Here is a 26,386-nt window from a genome sequence, read left to right as displayed (position 1 = left end):
GGTGTTGGGGAGTTACATTTCATTGAGGGACACATGAACTCCAATATGTACTGTGAAATACTGAAGCAGAGCATGATCCCCTCCCTCCGGAAACTGGGTCGCAGGGCAGTGTTCCAGCATGATAATGACCCCAAACACACCTCTAAGACGACCACTGCTTTATTGAAGAGGCTGAGGGTAAAGGTGATGGACTGGCCAAGCATGTCTCCAGACCTAAACCCAATAGAACATCTTTGGGGCATCCTCAAGCGGAAGGTGGAGGAGCGCAAAGTGTCGAATATCCGCCAGCTCCGTGATGTCGTCATGGAGGAGTGGAAAAGCATTCCAGTGGCAACCTGTGAAGCTCTGGTGAACTCCATGCCCAGGAGAGTTAAGGCAGTTCTGGGAAATAATGGTGGCCACACAAAATATTGACACTTCAGGAACTTTCACTAAGGGGTGTACTCACTTTTGTTGCCGGTGGTTTAGACATTAATGGCTGTAAATTGAGTTATTTTGAGGGAAGAATAAATTTACACTGTTATATAAGCTGCACACAGACTACTTTTCATTGTGTCAAAGTGTCATTTTGTCAGTGTTGTCCCATGAAAAGATATACTTAAATATCTGCAGAAATGTGAGGGGTGTACTCACTTTTGTGATACACTGTACATCAAAAGCAAGAACCGCTTACGATTTACGAAAGTGAACCAAGAATTTATATAATGTGCTCATAGAATTGGCTCAGATCGGACTGTATTATCTTTTTGAAGTAATATTTTCAATCAGCAAAATTGCATCGTATGTATGATGTGCACAACATTAATTATGTAATTTTAGGTTGTCAGGAGCTTTCTCAATGATTTCTGTGTGGTGGATGACGAACGTGGGGGCGGTGGGCGCAAGTTCGTGTGTGTGTGTGTGTGTGTGTGTGTGTTGGGGGGTAGGGAGGGCAAGTTCGCGGTTGGCACACGAAGGGGGCGCATGTCCAAAAAGGTTGAAAACCCTTGTTCTAGACAATTGTATGCATCCAAATTTGTGGGACAGTTTGGGGGAGACTCTTTACAGTTTCAGCATGATTGTGCCCAAGTGCATAAAGCAAGATTTGGTGAGTTTGGTCTGGAAGAACTTGATTGCCCTGCACAGAGCCCTGTTCTCAATTTTTTGTAACACCTTAGGGAACTGGAACAAAGACTGTGAGCCAGGCTCTCTCATCCAACATTAGTGTCTGACCTTACAAATGCTCTTCTCGATGAATGGGCAAAATTTCTCACAGACACCCTTAAAATCTTGAACAAAACCTCCTCATAAATGTGGAAGCTGTTACATCTGCAACCACAAAGACTGAGATTTATCTCAGTTCCCTGAATCATAATATTATGTATAGCATATGGTGAGTGATCAAAGTTTGGCACAAAATCGTAAGCCTTAACCCATCTTTGTGTGCAATAAATAAGTTGCAATAAATAGGGCTTTGCTGTATCCTACTTTACAATTTAACTTGAATATTCTGTAAACTTTTCCATCATATTAACTTTTTTGAGTGTGTGTTGCAGGGTCCGTGTACACAGCAAAAACTGGAGTGTTGAAATTTCAGAGTTAAACATTTGATTTTCACTCTCAAAGTGTCATTTTAACACATTCGGATTTAAATTGTGTTCAGTGTTGGAGTTATTTGGCAGAGTTGATTGGATCGGTGTTAACCTAACTTAGATTAACTTAAACTCCGCCCATGCATTTAGATTTAACTGAACTCTGCCCATGCATTTTACTTCTTCGGTTGGAGACAAGGAGACGACGGCACCATTTTCCTCCTCTCAAGTTTATGCGATAAGTGTAATTAATTCAGTCTTAATGAAAGTATACATTGATGATGATATTATCAGTCTAAAACACAGGTGTACTGAAGGATGTGTGAGAGAGTGAGAGAGAAAGTTTCTGTTGTAAATACGCTGCACAAATTGACTGCAGCTGATTGCTGCCACTTAAGTTACATCAGCTGCTTTTGGTCCTGTGTGATTTTTTTGTTTGCGTGTGCAGCCCTCTAGTCAGCTAGGTTAGCAAGCTAAATGACTTGTTTCCTCCCTGCCTGATGGGAAACTGTGTACTGTGGTTGTTTTGTGACAAATGGTTAACATATTGGTGGCTCATATGATTGATAATCATGGGTATGTGTGTTTCATATTCTTTTTATTTGTGCCAAATAATTGCATGACAATTGCATAAATTTAAATTAGATATTTAATCTCTTTTCAGATTAAATGAGAATCTGAGAAGATGATGAGGGAGATTTTTCAGCACCGCCAGAAACTTGTTAATGATCCAGGCAGATGTGCTGATATCCTTTCCACCTTCCCAAGATTTCTGGATACAAAAGGATTAGTAAGTTTGGAATGATGTTTATACTGGGTTGAAATTAAGCATTTAATGTAGTAGTACAACTAGTAGTTTAAAATTAATTCTTTATTAAAGGCTGATCAAGACTCTCCTGTTTTGATGACAAGACGGAATGTGTTCTTCAAGCCAAATCTCATAAAAAAAGGCCAAGAGGCTCACTTCAACACCAGAGCTGCGTCACATGTTGCAGTCAGCAGAAAGTTCACCATGAAGTGATCTCGAGGCGATGTGTGTTTTGCGTGTTTTAATGCATTTGCTATAATTGTCACCTTTCATAACTTTGTAATTATAGACTAGTTTATACACTGGACAATCATTGTCTGTTTACTGTTCTCAATATATGTCTCTTCATTGTTACTTATCTGGACACTACTGCACTTTAACTGTATTATATGTAAATAATCTCTATCTTCTGGTTAGATGCTACTGCATTTTTTTGGCTCTGTACTTGTACTCTGCACAATGACAAAGTTGAATCTAATCTAATAATTGCAGTCTTTTTTTGCATTAATTCATGCATTCATTATTGTAGAGTTTAAGATTTAGTTTGTTTATTCTGTTTAAAAGTTGATCTGATTTAAGGGAAAATATGACCAATAGATAGACATTTCAAAACTCAACACCTCTCTGTAAAAGTATTAAATTAGATGAATTTTCCATTATTTGATTGTGTCTTTGTCTTTAGCCTATGACCAACAAATGGCCTGTTTTTGCTTTTGCATCTTCAACCGCTGCCACCAAGAAAAATAAATGTTATTTTTGAAAATTATTTGGTGTATTGGAATTAATTCTTATTATAAGAAGAATAATGTAGGGAGTTAAATGAACACTACTGAAATAGTAAAATATAACTCAGAGCAGTGTTATTTTTAGATAGAACCCAACAGTGGTTGCATAGCAGAGCCTGGATTTGAACCACCAATCTTTTGGTTGATAGCCCAAAGCTCTACCCACTAGGCTACCACTGTCCAAGTTCTGCTAAAGTTTGTACTTCCTTAGTTACTTTAACTCTGTTTTATTAGTTAAAACAGGAACTCTGACAAGGTGTTAAACATTTAACTATTTTGAAAGTGTTGATTTAACTCTTACGAGTGTGGAGCTATATAAACCATGAAAAAGTGTTAAAATCAACTCTGTGGGAGTTAATTCAACACTGGACTTTTTGCTGTGTATGGTCTGTGTATATTGGTTTCAAAAAACAATATTAAATGGAACTATGTTTTATCATTTTTAAGATTACAAAATCAAATAACAAACATACAGGCTGTAATAGTTACACAGTAAAATGTTACACAGTGGCATGTATGATTCACTATACCTACCTGTATTACAGAACAAAAGTCCTACACAATGAAAATTATATAAAGATATTGTAAAAATGATAAATGTGAATTTTAATATAATAAAGGTTGTAGTAGGTACCTAGTAGTATGTACCACTTACTACAACTACAGCTCTTCCTCCTGAAGAACAGCCAATCACACTTTATGAGCAAGTGAATGCTCAGAAGGCAGCTGGCCCTGATTGAGTACCTGGACGCATGCTTAAAGCCTGTGCTAAGAGGCAGGCTTTAATATGGCCATCAGTTGTCATTCAACTGCTTCAGCACTGAAAGACTTCCAACCTTTCAAACTCACCCCCTTCATCTCCAAGAGCTTTCTTGCTACATACCTGCTACAATAGTCCGGCACTGATTTGCATATTATCCCAACAGGTCAATTGAGGATGCATTTCTACTACGCTCCACACTACACTGACCCATTTGGACTGCCATAACTCCTATGTTAGAAAGCTGCTCATCAACTTTAGCATTTAACATGGTAAATCCCTTCAAGCTGAACTCTAAGCTCAGCCAGCTTGGTATCAGTACATTACTCTTTAACTGGATTCTAAACTTGCTAACTACTAGACCCCAGTCTGTTTAGTTAGGCAACCTTTACTCTTCCTCTATCACTCTGAACACAAGCGTGTCACAAGGCTAAGACAAATTGGCCTAAGACTAGAGCCTATTATGTCTGATGGGGATTAACCTGTTTGGATGTATGCCAAATTTTGGTCAGTGGTCCAATCCAGGAATTGACGCTGTGCTCCCTGCACCAGGGAGAGTCTCAGTCAACAGTTTTTTTGTTCTCACGGCCATAATTTATCTCACTAGTTGTCAAACAAAGAGAGTAATATCTGTAGAAATTTAATTTTCAGTTTGGGCCTCTCAACAGGGTCTGGCAAACTGGGAGGACTGGGACTGAAATGATACATTTCTTACGTTTTTCAAAAGTTTCCTAGGCTTTGTTTATCCATTGAAACCAATATATACTCTTTCTAGTTAAGTTTGTCAGGGGTGCTGCAATCAAATTAAAGTTCCTAATCTGATGAAAAATAGCAAAGCCCAGGAAGAGCTAAACCATTCAGACTAAGGTACATTGTAGCCACTCTGTGATGGCCCTGGTCCTGGCTGGATTCATACATAGGCTGCCTTTGGACACCACAAAATCAAAAATGCCACAGACAAATGAATCAACAACTTCAGTTTTACATAGAGTTGGCAGCTTAAGAATTCATGTTACGTTAACAAAATGTTCATCAATGGTCTTACTATAATGCTATCATTTAAAGAGATTGTAATGTCTTACCTTCCAGAGAACCTTGTTAATAAACTGTGACCTGCTGCTGTATCTCCAATGCTGAATTCATAATCAGTAGCAAACTCAATTAGACCATGGTAGTCAATACATGGGCACAAGAACCTTTTCTCATTGCCTTGTCCATGCGAAGGTTAATGGCACAGTAATAAGTGAAAGACCTTACACTTGCTAAAGACCTCCTGGAGGTCATGATACCTAGGGGGTACTTTAGACAAGTTAGGTGCTTTGTGTGGTGCAGCAGACTGGACCAGAGTGCATGGTCTTTAAAACGAATGTCTCTATACTAAGAGTATATTCTATACTCCAGTTGCTGTGTGCTGTGTAGCTGCAACCATAGAAGGTCTAAAATGCAATGTAATTCCAGATCCTGCATGAGGAGCAATAAAATTCTTTCCATGTGGTTTCTCAGATTCATGGTGAATGAATGGGTCTAATGGGTGATTTAAGACTGATCATCAATGGCCAAGATGGGTAACAGGTAGAGGGGAGAGCGGCATCACAAGAGCTCTGGCATAAAGAAAGCCAATATACTGTAATCCTCTGCTGTTCTGCAATCACTAAAGGGTCTTCTTTTGCTAAAGCCATAAGAGGTCTTTGTAACTCTTAAGCCATAAGTGTTACATAAGAGTTACAAGGACCTCTGAGGGCTAGTGGTCTGGTCTGTCATAGGTCCTCTTCTCTGGGACGGACCTCGCATTTTTGCTGGAACTCTAGGCAGGATAGACAGAGGTGTTCAAAATTTTCACAGTACAGACTCTGGCCCTGCTGCATGTGGTCAAAATGAAAAATGTCCATCAGTGCCCCACTTTCAGTGCCCCACTGCTAGGGTATGGAACTCTATTGCACACTCAGTGATGGATTGTGTTTCCTCCCTCCAACTTGACAAATGTTTGCCAAAAACTGCTTGTGAACTGGTCCAGGGAGGAGCAAAATAGCTGGCTGGTGTTTCCAAATGCTAAGGGGCAGCGATAGCTCAGTGGTTAAGGTACTGGACTAGTAAACAGAAGGTTGCCGGTTCAAGCCCCGTCACCACCAAGTTGCCACTGTTGGGTCCCTGAGCAAGGCCCTTAACCCTCTATTGCTCATCATGTTCAGCTCATTGTGTAAGTCGCTTTGGATAAAAGCATCTGCTAAATGCTGAAAATGCAAATGCAAATGCAAATGGCTCCGTTCCCTTGGGGGGTCTCAGGTACCACCTCAATTGGGTTTTCTCTGGGGGCCAGCAGTGGATTCTCAGTCAAAATTTGTAGCTGATTCAGTAATTGTTTCAAAACTCAGTTATGTCGACTAATGAAAGAGTTTTGATTTTCCAAAGCCAGTTTTGACTGTGTCCATGGCTGGCTGAGTCTGTCTGCAATGGGACAGTGATGAAAAATCTGGCCAATAAGCATTATTCTTACATTCAGTAGACATTACTTAATCTTTGTAAGTAGTGTGTACTATCTCTTTAAATGACCAAGTGTGCTTGCTGTTGTGAGTGAAATGAATTGAATAATCCAAGATTTCCACTCTTGTTATAGTGAACACTGCACCAAAGCATTTCACATGCTGACTGATTCCAAGGAAGATGTTTGCGTTTGCATTTTAAAATTTCCTCACTTTATTTCACATATTTACTAAGTATTTACATTTATAGTATGCTTCAGTTTATTTTCTGTAATCATATTTGAAGGACCGATGTACTATAAGCATTTAGGGACAACCAAAACAAATTGTTAGCTAGCCAGATCACTTCTAGCGCTAAATTAGCTAGCTAAGCTAGTTTTTCCCAGATTTTTTGCTGACATTGACTGAAACGGTTAGGGGTTAACCAAATTTATGTAAAGTATTGCTTTGTTTTCCTGCAGCAATTTTTAGCTAGATTACTTAGTAAGCTATTTACTTTTTTTATATTGAAATATGAATCTCATTTAACATTAGCTAAAGTTATTGAGCTAGCTAAATTTTTTATTCTTAAAATGGAGGTTAACGAAGGATTGATATTGTTTTTCAACCAGTCTTAGTAATTTGTATGACAGCAGGATTTACTTGTGGGTTTATAGCCAGGGCTCTAGACTAACGCTTTGCACTGGTGCGCCAAACTTTTTTTCTTAGGTGCACCAGCACAAAAGTTAGGTGCACCCAAATTTTCGACCGCATCGCATTTAACACCGCAGTTTTACAGGTTCACTTTTTTTTTTTTTTTGAATCACTGTCCATACAGGCAATATTGACTTGTAAATAACTAACAATCTGGTCAACATGGCCTCATCTGATGATCTGTTTGCTGCTGCCTGCCGCTGAAAGGCAGTGGGGAGAGGGGACACTTTGGCAGTGCATTTATCGTGGCATGTAATGTGTTTTATAGATGCATTGGGCTTTTTCAGCCTTTCAATTCGAAATGTATTAGAACCAGTCACAAATATACTATTGCCGGCCACTGTCTTCCCATGCTCTTTACAGTTAATTATAGTATTATAGACTAATTATAGCACACTTATAAAAATTATAAAAATAATAATAGAGTAAATGTGTATGTATGTGTGTATATCTATTTATATGTGTGTGTATATTTAAAATTATATGTATATGTTTGTGTGTGTGTGTGTGTGTGTGTGTGTATGGGGCTCTAGAGTGTTAGAGTGTAATCTTAAATGCAGTGCATTATATTATCGGCTTTACTGTATCTTTTACACAGATTCCCAAAATCGCTTGCGGTGCACTCACTGCGTATTTTGACTACATGTATTGTAATATATTATGGTCATTTAGTTATTTTTATATTTTACATAACGAAAATATTGTCATGTTTTTACTTTCACTATCGCCGCACTTTACCGTTAGCATTAGCCCCTTGCTACTGTAGAGGGTCGGCTCACCTAGCCGCTGTCCGGTGGGGATGCTGCGGGTCTTTTGCTGTGCGGTGGTGGAGGTGTGGGAATAAAGGCACACGACAGGGTAGAGTCACTTTAACTGTTTAGTCAGGACTTAAGTGAGCGTTACAGCACTTTACACCGCCGAGCTCCAGAACCCGAACTTCCATTCTGGGGACATCCGGCGAGTCTCATATACAAAATTAAACTTACTGCAGAATGTCCGAACGCACGTGTATAAACCTGGTGCTGCATTCTGATTGGCTGAGCTGAATGTCGCTCACATATCACCGCTACAATATTGTCCCGCCCTTCACTATCTCTGATTGGTTTAGACCAGGGGTCTCAAACTCGCGGCCCGCGGGCCAGTTGCGGCCCGCAGGCCGATATTTTGTGGCCCCCGACCAGTGATGGCTTAGTTACCTTGAAAAAGTAATCTGATTACTGATTACTCCTTTAAAAAGTAACTTAGTTACTTTATGGATTACTTAATTTTAAAAGTAACTAAGTTAGATTACAAGTTACTTTATTAGTTATATAATGCGGAATATTTCAAAGATATTCCTTTGCAATACTTTATCATTTGGCTGCCAACTTGTGTGTACTGATGAGACTCAACTGAATCCCAGAACATGCCAGTGTGAATGCATGGAAAACAAATTTTAATTTTCTTTCAAGAATATGATACAGACTGACCAACACTATTACGCTAAATCAGCATTGAAAATTGACTTTACTTTTAATAGCCTTCTACAATGCTGGAGCTTCTTAAAACGGAAGATTTTCTTTTAAATAGAAGTGTTATTTACCTGCTATTAAATTGGTTTCCAACAAAATCCGCCCAATTTGGCGGATAATCGCCCAATCTGGCAACACTGGAATGCGCAGAGAAGCTGGCGCTTTTACTCGTAGCGCGCCACGAATACTACTAAATAGTACTACTTCTGTAATTGTGTTGGTGGTTGACATTTATGTTGAGTGTATTACTGCACTGTTTTGGTGAAGAACTACTCATCTGGCACCTCAGATGAGTAGCTGCTCCTGTGTGCAGAAATGCTTCCGCAAAAAAATTGCCGGCAAAGCGGTGGTGGGGGGGCCAGAGGGGTGGCCGAAGATTACTTTATGGTGGCCATGGCAACCACTGGCCACCCCCTGGCTCCGCCCTGCCAAGAAGAAAGCAAAAATATATTTTCACACAAAAATAGTAACGCACAGTAACTTGGATAAGTAACTTTAATCTGATTACTGGATTGGAAATAGTAACGCGTTAGATTACTCGTTACTGAAAAATGTGGTCAGATTAGAGTAACGCGTTACTAAGTAACGCGTTACAGACCATCAGTGCCCCCGACATAACGTCAAAGTTCATTAGTTAGTGCGGCCCGCGCGGTTTTCTCACATGCACCTATTTTGCTGAGTCGTTGCGCAACTCTTTACCCTCCGCATTTTATTATTTTTTTCACTTAGCAACGTATTAGCAACGTCACTTGGCTGAAACGTGATTCAGAGCGACACCAAGTGGAAGGAAAATATATCCTGTCAGTCAGTGCAAGGTACAGAGGACAGAAAGGTGCGATCGCAAAAGAAAACGAATTTAACAAGAACAATTTAATCAAAAAGAGCAAGAATTTAAAATATATAAAACAGACAATGCACTTGATATTAAGAATTAAGAGAGGTGAAGTAACATGGACACCAGAGTTAGCTCAGTGGCGGAGAGATTTGGTAGAGCAGAAGGATGTGTAGGATGTAAACAAAAAGAATAAAATCTAGATCACTTTATTTATGAATGTGAAATGCATAAACACCTGAGAGATATATTTAATAATGATAAGAAAAACGAAGTGCTCAAAAAAGCTATGAACAATGATAAAATTTTCAAATTCCTCGAATATATAGAAAGTGCTTTCTGAATAATATCCCAAACACTCAGGTATTTGGCAGAAGTGGAAAGAGTACTCAAGTAAAAGTACTACTACTTTAAATAATTTTTACTGAAATACGAGTAAAATTACTAGTCTAAAAACCTACTCAAGTAAAAAATGTTACGATGGGGGGTGTGGTTGGACCCAAACGCACGGAGAGATCAGACTGGTTTAGTTTTATTTTCTTAGCAGTACTGGACTGCTACCACTAGGAACGCCACAAGCAGAGATGTGGAGCATGTATTAATGTGAGGATGGTGCTTGTGGAATTTTCACGGTAGATACAAAATCTAGAAATGGACAAACTAAGGAGTCGTCAAAGATGACGAACTCAAACAAAGGTTAACTCTTTAAACTAAGTAAAGAAAAGCACTAAACTTAAACTGAGGGACCAAGCCCTGCCTTGTAACAAACTAATTAGTTATGTCTTCTATTTTTAGGTAATGAAGTCTTTACTTAAATCATAAAATTCTTTATTTCTTTTCTTTCATTTACTTATTTCTTTCTTTTATTTCTTTTCTTTCATTCACTTATTTCTTTCTTTTATTTCTTTTCTTTCATTCACTTATTTATTTCTTTTATTTCTTTTCTTTCATTTACTTATTTCTTTCTTTTATTTCTTTTCTTTCATTCACTTATTTCTTTCTTTTATTTCTTTTCTTTCATTCACTTATTTCTTTCTTCTATTTCTTTTCTTTCATTCACTTATTTCTTTCTTTTATTTCTTTTCTTTCATTCACTTATTTCTTTCTTTTCTTTCTTTTCTTTCATTTACTTATTTCTTTCTTTTATTTCTTTTCTTTCATTCACTTATTTCTTTCGTTATTTCTTTTCTTTCCCTAACGGCAAATATTACCTCGGGCCAAGCCCTACCGTCGCCCCGCTACGCGGCTTGACGTGACCAGCTTTTCCTAATGAGAGTTATTGGGACACCGCCGAGTGAACGTCACCGCTGACGTCACCGCTGCTCGCGAAAACAAACCCGGAAGACGGACCTCTCTCTTTCGCTTCAATAAAGTGTTACCCACAAAACAAATCTTTCTTTCCCTATGAAATGATATTACCTCGGGCACTGCCCTACCGTCGCCCCGCTATGCGGCTTGACGTTACCAACTATCCCTAATGAATATACGGGCGCCGTGGAGCGCGTAATAAAGACAAAGGTGCGGCGGTGAACTCTGCCCACTCTTCTGTTTAAATGCCAATGAGGGCGGGAGTTCACCTTCCTCATTAATGGTTTGCAGCTGTAGCCTATTGTGGCTGATTTGCGCTGGCTCGACTGGGATTTGTAGTTCCAGCAGACTGCGCACATCTGCCGCGCCGGCGCCCTCTGCCCGCCATCGGGCGTACCGCTGGAACTCTTACAGTACCCTCCCCTCTAGGGGCGGCTCCTGACGTCCCCATTCCTGCGGCCCGGTTCCTTCTGAACTCCCGAATGAGTTCGGGATCCAGAATGTGCCGAGCTGGAACCCAGGACCGATCCTCAGGGCCGTAGCCCTCCCAGTCCACAAGGTACTGAGTGCTGCCCTGAACCCTCCTGACATCCAATATCTGTCTTACGGTGTAGGCTGGGGCCCCATCCACTAACCGCGGAGCTGGGGCAGGAGCTGCTGGGGTGGAGCCCCCACATAGGTAGAGTCTTAGACGGGAGACATGAAATGTGGGATGGATCTTAAGACTAGCTGGTAAGTCTAGTTTGTATGAGACTGGGTTGATTCGCTTTAAGATCTTAAAGGGACCCACATATCGTGGTGCTAGTTTGTTTGCCTGTCCTTTTAGCGGTAAGTCTCGGGTCGATAGAAGAACTCTCTGCCCTACACGAAGACTCGGCGCTGCACGGCGTCTTCGGTTAGCAGTGCGTTTCATGGTCTCCGAGGCAGCCAACAGTGCTGCCCGTTCTTTCTGCCAGATGCGGCGACATCGGCGGACCAACTGTTTGGCGGCAGGCATCCCGACCTCCTGTTCCTGTTCTGGGAACATAGGCGGTGGGTATCCAAACTGGCACTCAAAGGGAGACATGCCTATTGCCGATTGCCACAGGGAGTTATGGGCGTATTCTGCCCAGATGAGATGCTCTGCCCAGGACGACTGTTGATCCGCTGTTAGGCACCGGAGCATACGACCAAGGTCCTGGTTGAGACGCTCAGTCTGGCCATTCGACTCTGGGTGGTAGCCTGATGACAGACTCGCCGTGGCTCCTATAAGGCAACAGAATGCCTTCCAAAAGCGACTGGCAAATTGAGGTCCCCGGTCAGAGACCACGTCTGTGGGCATGCCATGGACACGAACTACGTGCTGGATCAGTAATGTGGCGGTCTCATGGGCTGTTGGTAATTTGGGTAATGCCACGAATTTGCAGGCTTTGTAAAATCGATCCACTACGACCATGATCACTGTGTTGCCCCGTGAAGGGGGCAACCCAGTGACAAAGTCGAGTGCTATATGTGACCAGGGACGAGAGGGTGTAGGTAATGGGTGCAGTAGGCCCTGAGGGCGGGCACGGGGCTCTTTCTGTCGCGCGCAAACGGTACATGCCCGGATGTAATTCCGCACGTCTTGCTCCATCCCTGGCCACCAAAATCTTCGTCGTAAAAATTCTAGGGTCCTATTGACCCCCGGATGAGCAGAGAAGGGCGAAGCATGTCCCCAGTCCATGACTCGGTTCCTAACCCTCTTTGGCACAAACAGCCGCCCTGGTGGACCACCCCCCGGATCCTGCTCGTGCTGCAGGGTCTCTCTGACCGTCTTTTCAATTCCCCACTCAAGTGCTGCCACAATGCGGGAGCTGGGAATAATGGACTCTGGCTCTTTGTCTGGCATGGGTGCCTCCCACTGGCGGGATAAAGCATCTGGCTTTCCATTCTTGGTCCCCGGGCGATACGACAGGGTAAAGTGGAATCTGGTAAAGAACAGTGACCAACGAGCCTGGCGGGGATTGAGCCGTTTGGCCTGTTGAATGTAGGCCAGATTCTTGTGGTCGGTCCATACCAAAAATGGATGTTTGGCACCCTCTAACCAGTGGCGCCATTCCTCCAAAGCTAGCTTAATGGCTAGAAGCTCTCGATCCCCCACGCTGTAATTTCGCTCCGTGGGGGTTAACCGGTGAGAAAAGAAGGCGCATGGATGGAGTTTGTGTCCCGGACCCAAACGCTGGGAGAGTACAGCACCGACTCCCACCTCTGAAGCATCTACTTCAACTATAAATGGTTCCTCAGGGTCGGGTACCTGGAGGATTGGTGCCGAAGTTAAACACCCTTTTAGGGTGTCAAAAGCCTTTTGAGCCTCGTCGGTCCAGCGGAACGGACCAGGAATCTTCCGGGTGAGGGTTGTGAGAGGTGCCGCTATCGAGCTAAAATTCCTTACGAACCTTCGAAAGAAATTTGCAAAGCCCAGAAATTGCTGAACCTGACGAAGAGACCCTGGACGAGGCCACTCAGCAATAGCTTTAATTTTTGCTGGATCCATACGTACCGAGCCCCGGGACACAATAAAACCCAAGAATGGAACTGACTCTGCATGGAATACGGACTTCTCCAGCTTAACGTATAAGCTGTTCTCTAGTAATAGCTGGAGAATGCGTCGCACATGTCCCACATGTTCCTGAACAGAATGACTGAATATCAGGATATCATCCAGATATATATATGCATAACGGTCTAGGGCCTCACGAAGTACCTCATTGATAAATCTCTGAAATACAGCTGGGGCGTTCATAAGTCCAAATGGCATGACCAGGTACTCGTAGTGGCCTGTTGGGGTAATAAATGCAGTCTTCCACTCGTCCCCTTGTCTAATTCGAATAAGATTCTATGCACTGCGTAGGTCTAATTTAGTAAAAATGGTAGCCTGCTGCAAAGCCTCAAATGCTGTAGCCATTAGGGGAAGTGGGTAGCGGTCTTTTATCGTTATGGCATTTAGCCCTCTATAGTCGATGCAAGGGCGCAGTGTGCCATCAGATTTGCCCACAAAGAAGAAGCTCGCCCCCGCTGGTGAAGAGGATGGCTGAATGAAACCAAGCTGCAGGGCCTCACGGATGTAATCCTCCATGGCCCAGCGTTCGGGGCCCGACAGATTGAATAGTCGCCCTCGAGGAGGACTGGTACCAGGGAGAAGGTTTATGGCGCAATCATAGGCCCGATGGGGGGGTAAGCGTTGGGCTTGTTCCTTACTGAATACCTTGCTTAAGTCATGATAGTAGTCCGGGACTGTAGTCAGGTCTGGTGCAGAGATTGATTTAGAGGGCCTCAGTGTATGTGCCTGGGTCGACCCTACAAGACAATCCCCTTTGCAACGTGGGCCCCACACACAGATGGTCCGGGTTGACCAATCTATGTGGGGGTTATGCCTCTCCAGCCAAGGGTATCCCAGCACCAGTTGTAATTGGGGGGCTTGCGTGACCAAAAATGAGATGCGCTCAACATGCTTTCCTGCACACATGGTCACCAGTTCGGTGCACTGGGTTATTGGACCACTGGTAAGCGGGCGCCCATCAAAGGCTTGGACCTCCATGGGTCGATCTAACTTACGGATTGGCATGCCTAACTGTTGAGCCAAAGCCCTATCCACAAAGTTATCAGCGGCCCCTGAGTCTACGCAGGCTGGTAAATGTACTGCCTTATGGCCCTCCCAACTCAGAGAGACCAACAACTGCATGCTTGTGGTGGGGAAGGAGGTTCTGCCTAGTCCCGGCTCCCCTTGCTGGGACTGGCGGACTCGTTTCCCAAGTGACGTGGACCTCGCCTTTCCGAGGGGCGACCTGGTGCTGACACCTGCAACCCCCCTAGTTGCATGGGCTCAGGGGAACATTCTCTAAAGGATGCGCCCCTGGAACTGTGGGCCCCTGAACGATGTTCCTCAGTGCCCCGACGGTTGGTCAGACGTTCTCGGGTCCGTTGGCGGAGCCGAGTGTCAATGCAAATGCACCTTTCATATAAATCGTTCAAAGAATCAGGGAGATCTCGAGTGGCCAGTTCATCTTTCAGACGCTCACTAAGACCTTTTTGAAAGATGGCCTTGAGAGCTTCTTCATCCCAACCACTTTCAGCTGCCAGGGTCCTGAAATCAATTACATAATCTGCCACAGGCCTAGTGCCCTGTGACAGTTCGAGTAAGCGTGTGCCAGCATCACGTCCCCCTCTGGGATTGTAGAAGGTCTCCCGCATAGCACGGGAGAACCTCTGCTCACTGGTGCATTCATGAGCCTCCTGTTCCCAAAGGGCCCTGGCCCAGGACAGAGCCCGCCCAGTTAGAAGCGAGATCATGAACGCCACTTTTGACCTTTCTGAGGGGAACCGGGATGGTTGCTGTTCAAACACTAATGAACATTGTAAGAGGAATCCTCTGCAGCGATCTGGGTCACCAGCATACCTCTCTGGAGTGGCTATTAGGGCATCAGGTTGAGCGACCCTAGCCTCTGATGCTCCAGATGGCGCTGGTACAGACGGCGGGGTTCTGGTCTGCATAGCAAGAAGCATGGATAATTGCTGTGTGATCTCCTGGAGCATTTGCTCATGTCTGCCTATTGCAATTCCCTGGGCCTGTAAGGCCTGCCTGTCTGAAGGGGTCTCGGCTGGATCCATGTCTGGCCGCACCTTTCTGTTACAATGGGGGGTGTGGTTGGACCCAAACGCACGGAGAGATCAGACTGGTTTAGTTTTATTTTCTTAGCAGTACTGGACTGCTACCACTAGGAACGCCACAAGCAGAGATGTGGAGCATGTATTAATGTGAGGATGGTGCTTGTGGAATTTTCACGGTAGATACAAAATCTAGAAATGGACAAACTAAGGAGTCGTCAAAGATGACGAACTCAAACAAAGGTTAACTCTTTAAACTAAGTAAAGAAAAGCACTAAACTTAAACTGAGGGACCAAGCCCTGCCTTGTAACAAACTAATTAGTTATGTCTTCTATTTTTAGGTAATGAAGTCTTTACTTAAATCATAAAATTATTTATTTCTTTTCTTTCATTTACTTATTTCTTTCTTTTATTTCTTTTCTTTCATTCACTTATTTATTTCTTTTATTTCTTTTCTTTCATTCACTTATTTCTTTCTTTTATTTCTTTTCTTTCATTTACTTATTTCTTTCTTTTATTTCTTTTCTTTCATTCACTTATTTCTTTCTTTTATTTCTTTTCTTTCATTCACTTATTTCTTTCTTCTATTTCTTTTCTTTCATTCACTTATTTCTTTCTTTTATTTCTTTTCTTTCATTCACTTATTTCTTTCTTTTATTTCTTTTCTTTCATTCACTTATTTCTTTCTTTTCTTTCTTTTCTTTCATTTACTTATTTCTTTCTTTTATTTCTTTTCTTTCATTCACTTATTTCTTTCGTTATTTCTTTTCTTTCCCTAACGGCAAATATTACCTCGGGCCAAGCCCTACCGTCGCCCCGCTACGCGGCTTGACGTGACCAGCTTTCCCTAATGAGAGTTATTGGGACACCGCCGAGTGAACGTCACCGCTGACGTCACCGCTGCTCGCGAAAACAAACCCGGAAGACGGACCTCTCTCTTTCGCTTCAATAAAGTGTTACCCACAAAACAAATCTTTCTTTCCCTATGAAATGATATTACCTCGGGCACTGCCCTACCGTCGCCCCGCTATGCGGCTTGACGTTACCAACTATCCCTAATGAATATACGGGCGCCGTGGAGCGCGTAATAAAGACAAAGGTGCGGCGGTGAACTCTGCCCACTCTTCTGTTTAAATGCCAATGAGGGCGGGAGTTCACCTTCCTCATTAATGGTTTGCAGCTGTAGCCTATTGTGGCTGATTTGCGCTGGCTCGACTGGGATTTGTAGTTCCAGCAGACTGCGCACATCTGCCGCGCCGGCGCCCTCTGCCCGCCATCGGGCGTACCGCTGGAACTCTTACAAAAAAGTAACTCATTTAAAACGTAAATTTTTTTCTTAACAATAGGGGGGGTCTCTCCTGTGTAATGCAAACAGGACAAGTGGATATATCTCACAATAGTTGTTTTTTATTAAAATATAATAGAAAAAACATGTTGATAGAACATTTAAAACATTTAGGGATGTGTAATGTGTCATTATACAACAGGTAGTTCCGACCTTACAATCTGATTGGTTGAGAAGCGTTCTAAACGTGCTGATATTCGTGATAACAGCACGGTCTTTTCACACCACAATGGTATTACTCCGCTGACGCGTTGCCAGTAACGACAAGCTTAATGCACACAAACGCGCACACAGGCAACACAGCCTTTTTTCCCGATCGCGTTTTAAATCCGTTATCTGATATACAATCTAGCGCACTGTGTAGGGAACATAACCAATTGTCTAATTCACTATCTAGTGCACTATGTAGGGAACATATATCCATGATCTGATACACAATCTAGTGCACTATTTAGGGAACATTAATGTGTTTGTAATGCGAACAGTTAGTTAAGCCAGTTAGCAGCTCCTAGTAGTTCTGTTTTCATCCATAGCCTTTGGTGTGTGCGAGAGGTTTTTTTATTTCTTTTTTTCCCTTCGGAGGTTCTTGCTTTCTTCTTCTTCTTGTTCTTACCTCTCTGAAATGAGTTTTTGCAACTTGGGATGTCTGCTTTGTAGTGTTAAACTTTACATTCATTGTGGAACTACTTTTTGGCGGAAGGTATTGTCAATATTAAAGCATATTTAATATGAAATTCAGGGCTTCTTTGATTTATTTTCTTTCTTTATTTTGTAAAAACTGTTGTATAAAAGCACCTTCGGTTCGTGCCTGCGACCAAATCACAGCCGTGATGTTATTCGCGATAACACACTCCCTCTCGTGTTCTATTGCTTAATTTTAGTACAGAACATCCCATAAAACATTTTCAAACTGTTTAACCACTGAAGTTGGCATTAATTGTGGATTCTAAAGACCAGCCTTCTTTTCATCACCAACAAATACCAAACAACAGTCATACTGCAAATCTCATAACTCAAAACAAGTCACGGTTACAAGTGTTATGACTTTCACTAAATGACCCAAAGAAAACCTTCAAGATGTAAGACAATTCTGGGAATAATGGATCTTTGAAGGTTTCTGGCAGCAAAGAGTAGGTAAAAGAAGCCTATGTTCTGAAGAATTGTTCATGTTCTGAACTGTTATTAATAAAGATTGAGAAGTTTGGATCAGTTGTACTTTTGTTTGGAATACCTGAAACCCTTTTTTTGTGGAACACTTGATGCGGCCCAGCCGCTCCTAGACTCTACCTCCAGCGGCCCCCAGGTAAACTGAGTTTGAGACCCCTGGTTTAGACCATGATATTGGCCTAATGTGTATCTGTTATTTTTTTTTCCCTCGGATGCCTGGTCGCACCGGTGCGACCTGAGATTTTTTTTTTGTCGCACCATTGAGAAATTAGGTCGCATGTGCGACCAAATTGGTCGCACTCTAGAGCCCTGATAGCAAGGCAGTTTGAACAACTAATAGGCTTAGCTAAGCATATCATGGGAAAGTATGTTGTGGAAATGTAAATACTGTTCATTCAACACTGAAAAAAAGAACACAGCTACTAAGGCATTATCGTTTAAAATATGGGGGCTATGCAAGAACTGTGTATAATTGTAGACTAAGCAATCATGCACAATGTCAACCACTGGTCAGTCTCAACACACCATTGAACTGTTTTAAAAAAAAAAAAAAAAAAAAAAAACCCCAGCAAATCTACACTCAGAAACTGGCCACTGATGAGCTACAGGATCTGTACCACAAGTGATTTGGCAGCAGCACTGGAAGTGAGATATATCCTGATCCTGATGTCATTTTCCCCTTAAGACTTCAAAGCCAACCGACTATTTTATTAAATGTGAGGACATATAATAAAAGTGTGCACAAATATTGGTGACATACAGAGAGAACGCAACAGACAGTTTGCAGTTTGAGGTAAGCTCATCTTGGCGAATTATTGGAATCTTAGAGAGATTCATAGCACAGTTTAAGAGACAAATATTAATATTATTTTATTATTATTTGTTTTTTACTTTTTATGACAGATGAGGCAGAACCTTAACTGAACTGACTCTTTACTAAACACCAAACAAAAAAAAATCCAAAATCACAAAAAAGCACACCATTTTGGTTATACAAACACTCCATTGCTAACATTGACATTGTGAAGGATAATGCTGTCATACTGTGAAAGACTGACATAGCAGCACAAGGGAGTCTGTAATAAGTTTAAAACTACAACAAACTCTAATGAACATTTCAGTGTGTGACCTTGTGTCTAAGTATTTTAATAGTAAGACTGATAGTTAAACTTGTCATTAAGCTTGTCATTAAATTTGGAGCATTGTTTAAAAACAGTGTTTACTAGCAAAAATGCAGTGTACTTACGCACAGGAATTTTGCCTACACTGACCATGGCCAGTACACATTTCGGGACAGCCATCTCCAATGTATAGATTATCCAAAGCCCAGGTTTGCTGCTTATCAAAGGGAGCCCGCTGGAGCCAACGAAATCGTGTAGCTGGTGACCTAGAAAGCATAATCAATGTGTTTATTTTGGGAAACTTAAACCTTAGCCTCACTGACTTCTTTTAGACATTTATCGCTACTCATCTCTAAAAATCTAAATTTAAAGCAGCCACTTTACACAGAACAGTGAATGACTATGCTGCAAGTGAAAGCACCTTGTTAAAGTGAAAAGGAGAAGGACAATGGCCAGACTGATTCAAGCTGACTAAAAGTCTACAGTAGCTCAAATAACTTTTTGCAAGAGTGACAGAAAAGTACCTTAAATTGAACAGCATATTAAACCTTGAAGAAGATAGACTACAACTGCAGAAGACCACATCATGTTCTACTCATGTATGCCAAAAAACAGAGGCTACAACTGGCATAGGGTCACCATAACTGGACAGTTGAAGATTAGAATATTTTACAATTGAAGATTAGAAAATCTGTAACACCATATATCTAGTAACCTAACTTGCAATATGTAAACAGTTTAATCAACCATTATTTGAATACCCCATTATAAGTATTGTTGCTGACAATGTGCCTCCTCTTATGGCCACAATTTACTATCTAATTAATTTCACATTATTCGACTTCCAGCATGATAACATATCACAAAGCACAAATACACTGAAACATGATAATATACTTGTACATGACCATGTGTTCACGTGTGTTCATTGTACTTCATTGGCCTTAAAATTTGAGATCTGTACCAAGCAGAGCATCTTTAGGTTCTTATGTGATTCATGTCAACATAGACTTAATTCTTAAAGGAGCATAAAAAAAATAACAAAAACAGCACAAATAAACACTACTGCATTTGTTTTTAAACAATGCAAAAGTTAAATGACACTCTACCTGGCATAGGGCGGAATGGGTAGAGTAACCCTGCCCCATTTATTGTACGTGTCTGACATTAATAGCTGCTGCAGTGTGTAGGAGGAGCAGTCTGGACTACTAGGCAAACAGTCCCTCCTAAGAGGATGCCAAGTCAGACCGAGGTCCAAAGAATATTCCAATTCCACAGCTGCATTCACAAAAAAATCACACACATTTAAATTTTTAAAGGCTAATAGTTACACAAATGGTATATGAATGCTGGTTTAATTTGTTTAGCTTACCATAGCAGGATGAGGTAACAGAGCAGGAAGCACAGAAGTCAAACTGGATCACAGCATCCTGACCTATAGTAATATCAGTGGTGACACCAAAGCGAGTGTTAGATTTCTCAATGAAAGCAAATGCCTCACCATCAGAACCACATACAGGCATGTGTGTTCCTCCAGGGCTGAGCAGCCAAGAACGGGCATCTGGAGAGGAGAAATCATCCTCCAGAGGGCCCCAGCCACTGGCACTACCACCAACCACGATCTAAACACACATTACAACACTTTAAGAAATCAAAGTACTTCTACTGTTGCTGTATTCTGATATATACTCTGACTGGAGTTTTATTCAGTCTCACTGGAACTGCACAAGCACATGAAAATATGTTAAAACCCACACAATTTTAAGAACAACTTCTACAGGCAAAAGTCAGTATAAGAACTCCCTTGGAACTAAACACATTTTAAACTATTTTGGGAAGACTGTGCTGAAGTGATCCCATGACGCCTCTATAATATTCAGGTCTGGACTCTGTGAATTACTACCAGGGTAATTTATATATATGGCAATGGCTTTATTTACATTTTGAAAAAAACACAAAATATGTTGTTTCAAATTATAATGCAGAATTAAGTTTTTAAAAACATTCAATGGGTCATAATGACATTCATATCATTTATACATAAATGTGCTGTTTGCTGCTTGCACAAAAAAATAAACAACTTAAATCAGTTTATATTAATTTATATTTGCAGATCAAGTTACATAATGATACATGAGCCCTTTTGTAAGATGACTTTAAGAACTCTCTCATCCATTAAACTAAGTCAATTTATAGTTTCTGCTTGCATTTTATTTGAGGATGCCAGTATTGTCTGCTGTTTTGAGGTATACTGACAGCCACCCTCATAGATCTTCCATTTAAAGATGCTCCACATATTCTCAGTAGGATTGAGGTCAGGAGATAATAATGGCCAAACCATGATTTTATCTCCTTTTATGTTAATAGCAACTGTTATAGCAACTAAGTTTTTGCAGAATGGGATAGTGAATTGTCTTGCATAAAAAATGATTTTATTTCGTAAGGCAAGATTCTCCTTTTTATACCATGGCAGAAAATGCTCAGTTAGGAACTCTAGGCCAGCCTGTAGAGGATCCTGCATCAAGAGGTTTGTGACACTCTGGAGACACCAGCAGCTTTAAATACCTGTTTGCTGCTCATCAGTGGCATGTTTACAGCTGCCCTTTTAATAAGATTAGTTTGTCTGACAAAAATTGTCCTTAATAAGCCTTTATCAGATTGTTTTCACCCTGTGCTGTAAATCACTCACATATCTTTTCACAGTTCGATGATTTCTCCTCAGTTTTCATGAATTATCAATTGTTTTCATGCCTTTTGCAAGACATTTCTTTCTCCCCATATTGCATGAAAACTATGACTTAATAATTAATAGCACCACCACAGGACTACGTAGGAATGTCTAACAGAGTGGACACTGAGTGAACACGGTATTTAAAAACTCCAGCAGCGCTGCTGTGTCTGATCCACTCATACCATGTCAGTGTCACTGCAGTGCTGAGAATGACCCACCACCTAAATAATTCCTGCTCTGTGGTGGTCCTGACCGTTGAAGAACAGCATGAAAGGGGGCTAACAAAGCATGCAGAGAAACATATGGACTACAGTCAGTAATTGTAGAACTACAAAGTGCTTCTATAGGGTAAATGGAGCTGATAACATGCACAGTGTGTGTAGAAACAAGGAGGTGGTTTTAATGTTATGGCTGATCGGCATATATATGTGTGTGTGTGTGTGTGTGTGTGTCACAATTGCTTCTGTTTTTGCAAAATTAAGGGCCCATACCTTATCAATTACCCAAGGACTGTGAAAGTGTCCAATTTCAGATGGCTGCCACCAGCGTAGACATGTTTTGGTGGTCCGAGCTTCCAGTGGAATTTTTATTGACACAAGGTGCACCTGATTACTGCTGTTGCTAAAATAGAATTTCTGTAGAACACTCCAGGAAAATCCTCCATTTATTGAGAACTGCAGCAGTACAGGCTGAGAGCGTGGGTCAGGGGCAGCTTTTCCACAACCCAGTCGCAAAAAGAACTGTACAAACCTGTGTAAAAATTAAATGAAAGTTATACGAGTATAATAAACTCTAAGCTCTTTAAACCAAACAAAGCAAAGAAATGCTATAAAAAGTTTTTTTTTACACTGTCCAAAATTCAATGAAATAATAGAAATAAGATGACAAAATGTCAAATAGAGCAGATCAACTACAACAAAATGGGCAATTCACCCCAATTGCACTCAACAGACAACTGTTTGGGAGAATAAGGTGGGGAATCATATTCTTGCAGATGCATCAATAACTCCAACTGTCTATAGGCATTAGCACATTAATTGAGCATTTCAGAGTGATTTTTGTACATACTAGTCAGCTTCTAATATGGCATGGGCACATATTTAAAGGAACTTTAAACACTCTTAAAAATATCAACAGATCTCTTTATCATGGGTATCCATGACATGCCAAATCAAATTCGACACCTTTACAGTATCCAGGACCAACAGACCAAAATCACCTGTTTAGGGTTTATCATTTGAAAAATAAGAAATCAATTCATTCCTTGTTGAAAAATAAGAGGTCAATTGAATCTCTACAAATTTAACTGTGGTATAATGATTTTATTTTATTTATAAGCTTTAGCTATTTTTCAAGCTTCCTTATTTAGACCCACTATATGGAGCTTTTCATTTACTGCTTGCTTTTGTCAGACTTGCTAACTAAAATAATTTACTGTTAAATTCACTGGTAAGTTATTCTGCTCTTTTGTTAATTTAGTTTTTGTACTTTTTTAAAATTGTTTTGTATGTGTAAGAATAGTAGTTACCTAGCATTCGAAAGATCCATGTCTATGGTTTCCAGCATGCGTAATCCATCTTCACTAAAGAACAGGTGGTGTCCACTGGTCATAATACCGCACTTTCTGGAAGGCTTTCCTCCACTCAAAATCTTAAAATGTTTAGCTTCCAAAACACCATCTTTGACAGTTACAAAAAAGATTAATTGCACCACATTACAATATTCTGTAAAAAGGTTCAAAATAATAACAAACTAATAATAAAAAAAAGTAATAACTTTTCATATTTTACAAAACACACTTTTAATATATCAGTTAAATAAAATACATGATAGTATACAGCAATATGGCCAATTTCAGTTTTTTTTTTTTTCCTAAAGTTTAAAGAGGTAAAGTTATTTATAGGGTACACTTGAACCCTGATATAAAAATTGGGCACATATGCTCTGGTCCAGCTCTGAAATTACAAATGAGTTACAAATGTCACCAGTAAATATAAAAAAAACAACAGAATGTGACGACTGCTTTACACTCAAAAAAGTCGGAACAGAGGCAAAATAAGACTAAGGTTATAGAAGTAACACTGTTCTGGAAGGTTACATGGTAAAAGGTAAGGTCATCAAGAGTATAAAATAAACATCTACCATCTACCAAAGGCTTAGTGACAAACATCATGAAAGAACTGTCAGACATTTCAAAAACAATGTTTCTCAGTTCAAGATTGCAAAACATTTAGGTGTTTCACCATCTGCAGTTCATAAAATGAAGAAAAGTTTAAACGAGTCAGGGAAAATCTCAGCACGTAAAAGCCAAAAGTGGAAACTTCTGCTGAATGTGCATAACCATCGGGCTTTCAAGAGGTATTGTTTTAGAAACTCTCATGGAAATCATTATATGTGACACAGCCTGCCGCTGCATCAAGAAATACAACTTGAAACTGTATTATGCAAAAAGAAAGCCATATATTAATTATAAAATATATATACTATATACACTCGCAGACATGCAAGTAAGTTCTCTGTGTCCAGCATGTTCTATTGTCATAGTCCATGGTTCAACTTTTAAAAAAAACGTCTGATTTTACAGGCCAAAGATGAAATAGACCATTCAAAATGTTAGCAATGAAAAGTGCAAAAAAACCAGCAGTAATGGCATGTGTAATCTGCATAAATGTAAAGGTACCTCTGCTGCAGAGGCATACAGTGCCTTGAAAAAGTATTCATACCCCTTGAACTTTTCCACATTTTTTCACTTTACACTGACAAACTTAAATGTATTTTCTTGGGATTTCATGTGATAGACCAACACAAAGTAGCAAGTAATTGTAAAGTGAAAAGAAAATGATACATAGTTTTTAATGAATAAAAATCTGAAAAGTGTGGCGTGCATTTGTATTTAGCCCCCCTGTACTTTGATACCCCTAAATAAAATCCAGTGTGACCAACTGTCTTCAGAAGTCACCTAATTAGTAAATAGAGTTCACCTGTGTGTAATTCATCCTCAGTATAACTACAGCTGTTCTGTGAAGGCCTCAGAGGTTTGTTAAAGAACATTAGTGATCAAACAGCATCATGAAGACCAAGAAACACACCAGACAGGTCAGGGATAAAGTTCTGGAGAAGTGTAAAGCAGGGTTAGGTTATAAAAAAATATCTCAAGCTATGAACATCTCACAGAGCACTGTTCAATCCATCATCCGAAAATGGAAGGAGTATGGCACAACTGCAAACCTACCAAGACATAGCCGTCCACCCAAACTGACAGCCCAGGCAAGGAGAGCACTAATTAGAGAAGCAGCCAAGAGGCCAATGGAGGAGCTACAGAGATCCACAGCTCAGGTGGGAAAATCTGTTCATAGGACAACTATTAGTTGTGTACTCCACAAATCTGGCCTTTATGGAAGAGTGCCAAGAAGAAAGCCATTTTTTAAAGCAAGCCATAAGAAATCCTGTTTGCAGTTTGCCACAAGCCATGTAGGGCACACAGCAAACATGTGGAAGAAGGTGCTCTGGTCAGATGAGACCAAAGTTAAACTTTTTGGCCTTAATGCAAAATGCTATGTGTGGTGGAAAACTAACACCGCACATCACCCTGAACACACCATCCCCACCGTGAAACATGGTGGTGGCAGCATCATTCTGTGGGGATGCTTTTCTTCAGCAGGGACAGGGAAGCTGGTCGGAGTTGATGGGAAGATGGATGGAGCTAAATACAGGGCAATCCTGGAGGAAAACCTGTTAGAGGCTGCAAAAGACTTGAGACTGGGGCAGAGGTTCACCTTCCAGCAGGACAACAACCCTAAACGTACAGCCAGAGCTACAATGGAATGGTTTAGATCAAAGCATATTCATGTGTTAGAATTGCCCAGTCAAAGTCCAGACCTAAATCCCATTGAGAATCTGTGGCAAGACTTGAAAATTGCTGTTTACAGACGCTCTCCATCCAATCTGACTGAGCTTGAGCTATTTTGCAAAGAAGAATGGGCAAAAATTTCAGCCTCTAGATGTGCAAAGCTAGTAGAGACATACCCCAAAAGACTTGCAGCTGTAATTGCAGCAAAAGGTGGTTCTACAAAGTATTGACTCAGGGGGCTGAATACAAATGCACGCCACACTTTCCAGAAATCCATGTGTTATTTTCTTTTCACTTCACAATTACTTGCTACTCTGTGTTGGTCTATCACATAAAATCCCAATAAAATACATTTAAGTTTGTGGGTGTAACGTGAAAAAATGTGGAAAAGTTCAAGGGGTATGAATACTTTTTCAAGGCACTGTATATTGGTATTTAAGTTACAACAGTGTGGCTTTGTAGACAGAGTAAGTTTACTTGACTAGTATGTCTGCAGTCCAGATCTGTCTACTGTTGAAAATGTATTGCGCATCAAAATCAGAAAATGGTGACCACGGACTTTTGAGCAGTCTTATATACAGCAAGAAAACTGCAACAGTTAGTATCTTTAATTCCCAAATAATTAAAAAGTACAATTAAAGAAAATGTGATGTGACCCAGTGGTAAACATGCCTCTGTCCCAGCTTTTCTAAGTGTGAAGGTATCAATTCCTGAATTTCTTTATATTTAACAAAAAGAATTAAGTTAGTTATTGAAAATGTTGAAAAGCTTTTCTTTGTAGATGCAACAAAGAAATGCAT

At 40.8% G+C, this 26,386-nt stretch overlaps 1 protein-coding gene across 1 annotated transcript in view; it reads right to left on the bottom strand.

Moving 5' to 3' along the window:
• The window catches only part of reln (reelin), a 360,462-nt gene that overhangs the window by 72,945 nt on the left and 261,131 nt on the right, over window positions 1–26,386 (bottom strand). The window contains exons 43-47 of the mRNA XM_063004091.1: window positions 23,265–23,415; window positions 22,228–22,486; window positions 20,378–20,627; window positions 20,115–20,283; window positions 19,131–19,271 (exon numbers count right to left, since the gene is read on the bottom strand). Coding sequence (XP_062860161.1) covers window positions 19,131–19,271; window positions 20,115–20,283; window positions 20,378–20,627; window positions 22,228–22,486; window positions 23,265–23,415 — 970 coding nt within the window. The remainder of the gene's footprint in view (window positions 1–19,130; window positions 19,272–20,114; window positions 20,284–20,377; window positions 20,628–22,227; window positions 22,487–23,264; window positions 23,416–26,386) is intronic.

Source organism: Trichomycterus rosablanca, chromosome 11 (genome assembly GCF_030014385.1).
Source record: "Trichomycterus rosablanca isolate fTriRos1 chromosome 11, fTriRos1.hap1, whole genome shotgun sequence".
NCBI classification, from domain to species: domain Eukaryota; kingdom Metazoa; phylum Chordata; class Actinopteri; order Siluriformes; family Trichomycteridae; genus Trichomycterus; species Trichomycterus rosablanca.
The sequence above is the reverse complement of the archived record's forward strand: the minus strand, read 5'-3'. Positions and strand labels throughout refer to the sequence as shown.